The sequence below is a fragment of the Archocentrus centrarchus genome, chromosome 1, assembly GCF_007364275.1.
Source record: "Archocentrus centrarchus isolate MPI-CPG fArcCen1 chromosome 1, fArcCen1, whole genome shotgun sequence".
Classification (NCBI taxonomy): Eukaryota; Metazoa; Chordata; class Actinopteri; order Cichliformes; family Cichlidae; genus Archocentrus; species Archocentrus centrarchus.
In genome coordinates, this window is record NC_044346.1 from 32,955,478 (window position 1) to 32,962,820 (window position 7,343).

Sequence of the window (7,343 nt, forward strand, 5' to 3'; positions counted from 1 at the left end):
TATGGAAAGATTAAGGCAATTTCAAATAATGACATGAAACTATAGTGAGAGATTATCTCTATTTATATCAGAGAATATCAAGCCGAACTGCAACTGACAAGTCTTCATATTTAAAAAAACAAACAAGACACATTTCATGTTAAGAACGAGTCTTTCCTGATAATTACACTTTGAAAGTGTGAGGCAAGCATGCTCACATTTAAGACTATTGTTGGATTAAGGCAAAACTTTTGCCTTTCTAAGTACATACACGTTTTTGTATCAGAGCTTAACCAAAGCTCATTAAATGGGAGATTTACTGCGGTTTGTTGCATGTAACCAGGGCCGGGCTTATAATAATTTTAGTGTTATGTAATATGAAGCATTAAACTGTCGGAAGACGCATGTGAAATGTAGAGTTTACAAAAACGACAAACACATCGTTTGGGGGTCTTAGTTGAAGTTACTAGACTCACTCACTAGATGGCAGACGTCTACGAAGAGTAGCCTACAGGCAGCTGTTCGTTTACACTTGTTGCAATGGCGACCATCACTGAACTAAAGTGTGGTAAGCACTCACTGTTATTAGCATTATTCGTTATTTTATATCCTAACTAGTACTTAATGTGATCTCTAATCAACCCACACAACTTTAGATGTTATTTTGCAAGTTAGTGAGAAGCTACGGAGACTGGCAAGTTAACAACACGTCCTTTCCAGCCTCCATTCAAAGGTTTGCTAAATCAGCCACCTGAATGGCACTGGTTTTAGGGAAATGTTAAACATAAATCAACCCATTGCTGTCTTTACTATTAAAACCTTTATTTCAGTTCGGCACAACTAAAGACGCAATATACTTTATGCGATCTAGCTTTTTCGTGAAATTTCCGCTACTCGCTACGCTAACAGCCGATAGCTAGCTAGTTTAAAGTTAAGCTAGTTAGCGTATGGGGAGGAAATGTAATAAACATTTTTATTACAATGGAAACAGATTAATGGTTGAAAATTACTACGATTTCAAGAGTGGCTTGTAACGATTTTGACATGAGTATGAGTCCTAGTAAAGTGATCTATAGCTTTAAAAATGCAAAGAATATGTTAAATTGGCATTTTTTTGAGCGGGGTACGTCGTACATTACAAAAACATCCCCCTTTCGTTTGTAAACTGCATTTACTAACAAAAAGGCAAGTCGGGTTTATCCCGTGGAGTTGTTCAGTTTTCCGGAGTATTATTCTTGCGCTGCTCCGGTTTTTAAAAATTGTGAATGTTTTAGCTTTGAGGGAAACGCTGGAATCCCGCGGTGTGCTGGGCCAGCTGAAGGCTCGCATCCGGGCGGAGGTGTTCAGCGCCCTGGATGACCAGCGTGAACCGCGACCGCCCCTGTCCCATGAAAACCTGCTCATCAACGAGCTCATCCGGGAGTACCTGGAATTCAACAAGTACAGGTACACAGCGTCGGTACTGACGGCAGGTGGGTGAGGACATTAAAGTACGAGCGCATCATTTTTTTTTTACTAACTTTAACAGCTTTAACTACTTTTACAATGTCAAATACACTCATCGGCCACATTATTAGGTACGACTATTCAACTGCTAGTTAACACAAGTATATAATCATCAAGTCACATGGCACCAACTCAGTGGATTTAAGCGTGTAAACATGGTTAAAGACCATCTGGTGATTTTCAAACTGAGCATCAGAATGGGGAAGAAAGGTGATTTAGGTCACTTTGAATGTGGCATGGTTGTTTGCACCAAACAAGCTGGTCAGAATATTTCAGAAACTGCTGATCTACTGGGATTTTCTGGCACAACCATCTCTAGGGTTTACAGAGAATGGTCCAAAAAAGAGAAAATATCCAATGAACGGCAATTTTCTGGGTGAAAAATGCCTTGTTGATGACAGAGGAGAATGGCCAGACTGCTTCAAACTAGTAGGAAGGCAACAGTTACTCAAATAACTACTTATTACACCCAAGTCATGCGGAGCATCTCTGAATGCACGTGTCAGACCTTGAAGCAGATGAGGTACAGCAGCAGAAGACCACACCGGGTGCCACTCCTGTCAGCTAAGAACAATAAACTGATGCTACAGTTCACTCAGCCTCACCAAAGTTGGAGGACAGAATATTGGAAAAATGTTCTCTGGTCTGATGAATCTTGGTCACAATTTGGCATAAACAATATGAAAGCATGGATCCATCCTGCCTTGTATCAACAGTTCAGGCCCTTGGTGGTGATTTAATAGGGTGGGGATTCACATCATGGATGTGCAGCCAAAAAAAATGCAGCAACTGTGTGATGTTGTCATGTCAAAGTGGACCAAAATCTCATCTAGCATCTTATTGAATTTGTGTTATGAAGAATTAAGGCAAGTTTGAAGGCAAAAGCAGATCCAGACCATTACCTAATAAAGTGTTCAATGAGTGTGTCTTTACATGGTATGGTAGAGTGACCCATTTGTGGTGAAATAGTGAATTCAGTGGTAACAGCAGAAATATTACTCTTGACACTTGACGACTGCTTATGTTTGTGATTCCAGTATAACTAGTAACTACTCCTGAGAAAAGTGAATATTTCTCAGCACTGTTTGTTTTCACAGAGTCGGGCCAACCCGAAGTTCCTTTGGACAGACAGTTCCTGGCAAGTGAGCTGAAAGTTGCAGAGGATCCAAGCTCCAAGTCGGTGTAAGTATAGAAAGCAGGATTTGGGAAATACCAGTACAGTCTGCTCCTGAACACTGCGTTCAAAAATTTACTGAACTCTTTGGGGTATGTTCAGTGTGGGTGTAACAATTTCCCAATGTCTCCATGAATCAGCATCATAGTTTTATCTTGAAATACCTAGAAGTGTTAGCTTCAATCCACAGTTTTGAAGAAACAGGACTATTTGTGTTGTAAAAGTCAGATTATCTCTGGGGGAATCACGTGTGAAAAGGATGTTACACTAGCTTGTGACTTTTTTAGCACTTATCTCCAGGGAAAACTGAAAGACATACACATTTAAATAATTAGTCATTCAACCCGTTTTCCTTCTCTTTTTTTTTTCCATTTTACTTTGCAGACCTCTTTTGTACGGCTTAGTGTCCCACTTCCTGAACAGCAGTGATAATGGAGGGAAGGTGTTTCTGCGAGGTGCTGCTGCTGTTAACACAGCTCCCAGAACGGAGGCCTAAAATCTGATGGTACAACAATGACTTGTGAAGGTGACAGACTAAAAAGATGGATTGACTGATAGATAACACCTCAGTGGATTTCCACCTATGTGTGTGGTTTTCACTGTTCTACAGCCATTAGAGCATGGAGTATATAAGTTCTTGTTAGCTCAGTAATCTCTGTGTCATTGTTATAAATTTCCAAATGATCCTTGTGGCCTTTTTTACATTTTGTATTTATCAGACTCCAGCACTTCATTTATATGAGTCATAGTGATGCTGCTTTTAGTAATCCTAATTGTTTTCGTCATAGTTGAGGATTGAGATTACATTTGTTGATGCATTTTCTGTTTCATTTTATAAATAATTGACATTTTTTACTGTTTTTTTTTAGAGTGTAAAAATAAAAACTTATTTATTCACCAACTTCAGTTATTGAATTGCTGTTTTCATTCTGCACCATGTGGTGGCAGCATTACTACAGACAAGTCCCAAGACTGCTGAAGCCACAGGGTTAACACTAGAACATGACTACCCAGGGTTGAGATGGGGAAGCAGAGTTGCAGTCTTACACGCCTCTCTGCAGCGTCTCTCCTCCTGCCATCCCCCCAAAACCCCATCCCCATAGAGACGGCGCCTGCTCCCAGACCACCAAAAAACAACTTCCATTCATCCTGTTCAGGGTTGCGGGGGGGCTGGAGCCTATCCCAGCAGTCATAGGGCAAGAGGCAGGGTACACCCTAAACAGGTCACCAGCCTGTCACAGGGCCAACACAGAGAGACAAACAACCTTTCACACTCACATTCATCCTCTCATTCACACCTATGGGCAATTTAGAGTAGCCAATTAACCTAACCCCAGTAAGTGCATGTCTTTGGATTGTGGGAGGAAACCGGAGTACCCGGAGGAAAGCACGGGGAGAACATGCAAACTCCACACAGAGAAATGGAGAGGCCTGGGCCAAGGTGGAATCAAACCCAGGCCTTCCAGATGGTATTCTAACTGTGAGGCAGCAGTGCTAACCACTGCGCCACCATGCTGCCCCGAAAAACAACTTAAGCATAAAAATTCAAAAAGAATAAACTAATATAGCAACCTCAACTCCACCAAGGATTAATACAGTTAAACTTTAGGTCTCTTTCACTCTTCTAAGTCCCTGTTAGTAAATGATTTAATAATTGATCAACGTATTGATTTATTCTGCCTTACAGAAACCTGGTTACAGTAGGATGAATATGTTAGTTTAAATGAATCAACACCCCCGAGTAACACTAACTGCCAGAATCCTCAAAGCACAGGTAGAGGAGGAGGATTAGCAGCAGCCTTCCACTCCAGCTCATTAATTAATCAGAGTTTTAATTCTTTTGAAACTCTGACTCTTAGTCTTGTCCACCCTAATTGGAAAATTCAAAAACCTGTTTTATTTGTTATTATCTATCGTCCACCTGGTCCTTACTCAGAGTTTCTGTCTGATTTCTCAGACTTTTTATCTGATTTAGTGCTCAGTTCAGATAAAATAATTATAGTGGGTGATTTTAACATCCATGTAGATGCTGAAAATGACAGCCTCAACACTTCATTTAATTTATTATTAGATTCAGTTGGCTTCTCTCAAAATGTAACTGAGCCCACTCACCACTTTAATCATACTCTGGATCTTGTTCTGACATATGGCATAGAAACTGAAGACTTAATATTTCCTGAAAACACCTTCCTATCTGATCATTTTTTAATAATATTTACTTTAATGGACTATACCCAGCTTTATCTATCCATGAAGCCAAATGACACACATCAATTAGTTAAACTGCAGGAATGTCTTAAAGACATTAAGGCCTGGATGACCTCTAATTTCCTGTTTCTAAATTCAGATAAAACTGAAGTTTTTGTGCTCGGCCCCACAAATCTTAGAAACATAGTATCTAACCAGATACTTACTCTGGATGACATTACCTTTGCCTCCAGTAACACTGTGAGAAATCTTGGAGTCATTTTTGACCAGGATATGTAAACAAATATGTAGGACCGCTTTTTTGCATTTGCACAATATTTCTAAAATTAGAAACATCCTTTCTCAGAGTGATGCTGAAAAGCTCATTCATGCATTTATTACTTCTAGGCTGGACTATTGTAATTCATTATTATCAGGCTGTCCTAAAAGCTCCCTGAAAAGCCTTCAGCTGATCCAAAATGCTGCAGCGAGAGTACTGACAGGGACTAGAAAGAGAGAGCAGATTTCTCCCATATTGGCTTCTCTTCATTGGCTCCCTGTTGAATACAGAATTTAATTTAAAATTCCTCTGCTACATACAAGGTTTTGAATAATCAGCCCCCATCTGAATCTTAAAGACCTCATAGTACCATATCACCCCAACAGAGCACTTCGCCCTCAGACTGCTGGCTTACTTGTAGTTCCTAGGATACTTAAGAGTAGAATGGAAGGCAGAGCCTTCAGCTTTCAGGCCCCTCTTCTGTGGAACCAGCTCCCGATTTGGATTCAGGAGACAGACACTCTATTTTTAAGCTTAGGCTTAAAACTTTCCTTTTAGTTATAAAAGTTAGGACTGGATCAAGGGGTCCTGAACCATCCCTGAGTTATGCTGCTATAGTCCTAAGCTGCTGAGGGGTTCTGATAAAGTTTTTCTTTTCATTCATCTCTATGCTCTGTTTATACACCATTCTGCATGTAATCACAAGTTATTATTAATCTCTGACTGACTTTTCTTCAGTTTCCCTGACGGAATCTTCCTAAAGGGATTAATAAAATTAAATCTATATGCGAAATGTGTGTATATTGCATTCTAACATTGTCATTTTATTAAAATTACAAAACACAAAGAGTTATGAGTATTTCTACCTAGAACTCCCATAGGCGGTCATTCTAACCATCATAAATTACTTGCATAAATTTATAATAAGTAAATATAATATATAAATATAATTTATAATCAATAAAAAAAAATACATGGATCTGTAATGTTACCAATCAACTAAAGATGGTTGTGGTCATGGTCATAGCAGTTGTATTAACCATTTGCATAAATACAGTGTAATTTTTAACTCTAATGTCTACCACCTGCTGCCCACTGTAGCTGGGCAAAGTGCCATTCCCACTATTCTGAAGAGCTTGAAATAAATTGACTGGACTTCTTTTTTAAAAACATTTCTCCTCTTATCTAAGAGGTTTTTTTCAGTTCTAAAACCAAAAGGTGGAGAATACCAGATATTTAAACCCTAGTGGGGGTTGTTCCCTTTGGAGGTGGTCATGTGCATCATTACATGAGTCAAGGTGTGAAAAAAAAGCGTGGGTCATTACCATCAGGGGTTTTACCCCTTCATGTGACCTGTTACCTGGAGTAAAGTTTTCAGACATGTAGTCTCTGTTTAATCATTTCTAACATGCGGCACAACAAGACTGTCCTGGGTTTGAATCCACTGGCTGGCTGGGGCCTTTCTGTGAGGAAGGAAGGAGGGAAGGAAGGAAGGAAGGAAGGAAGGAAGGATGGATGGATGGACGGCCATGTGGCACTGTAAATTAAAACACTGTATGTCTCCCAGTGTCCAATATTTGAAAAGCATGAAAAAATGAAAAAAAAAAAAAAATTATTGATGATTTAAATTTCAAGTAATCAGAAAATATTGAGAATGGGACCTTGAGCATAAAAGTTGCAAAAATAGCAGAGACCACAGCAAGTGCACTTTAATTAACGTGCAATAACACAGCCCTCTGAGCTGATCTTACAGCTCGTATTGTCACTTGAATGATACAGTAATGTGTTGCAGGGTTTCCAAATAAAAAATGTATTCATTGTAAATGCAAGCAGTTTCTCTTTAACAGTTTTCATCACAGGGCAGTTTAAATTCTGTAGCTGCTGCTGAATGTTTACCAAAATAACACTGAGTTATTTTCCTGTGATTGTATAAACTTTTTAGCAGGCATTGTATTGTTCTCTAAAACTAAACCCACCCATGCTCTGCACTCCTGCCCTTGAGCTGGCCTAATTGTATTTACTAATGCCCATCAGTCCACATCAGCTTATTTAAAATGATACCCCATCACTAAGTTGAATTATAATGCTTCTTCCAGACTTCTATTTGTAGCTTCTTTCTTTCTTGTTTACTTCTTTTTCTCATTTGCTCTCTGCAGCTTAAGAGAAGCGGTGATGAGGTTCTTATCGCCACGATAATTTTAGTTTATCGGGCCTTGA

General features: G+C 39.3%; 1 protein-coding gene across 1 annotated transcript; it reads left to right on the forward strand.

Moving 5' to 3' along the window:
• Window positions 1-283: 283 nt before the first annotated feature.
• Window positions 284-3,560, forward strand: cep20 (centrosomal protein 20). Its single transcript, XM_030737203.1, has 4 exons — window positions 284-547; window positions 1,254-1,451; window positions 2,583-2,667; window positions 3,044-3,560. The coding sequence occupies exons 1-4, from the start codon at window positions 520-522 to the stop codon at window positions 3,153-3,155; spliced, it is 423 nt and encodes a 140-aa protein (XP_030593063.1). The 5' UTR covers window positions 284-519; the 3' UTR covers window positions 3,156-3,560.
• The last annotated feature ends 3,783 nt before the right edge of the window (window positions 3,561-7,343 follow it).

Coding starts and splice junctions, on each gene's coding strand:
- cep20 (XM_030737203.1), top strand. CDS start 520: ATGGCGACCATCACTGAACTAAAGTGTG. Junction 548..1,253: donor CATCACTGAACTAAAGTGTG/GTAAGCACTCAC, acceptor TGAATGTTTTAG/CTTTGAGGGAAACGCTGGAA. Junction 1,452..2,582: donor AGCGTCGGTACTGACGGCAG/GTGGGTGAGGAC, acceptor TTGTTTTCACAG/AGTCGGGCCAACCCGAAGTT.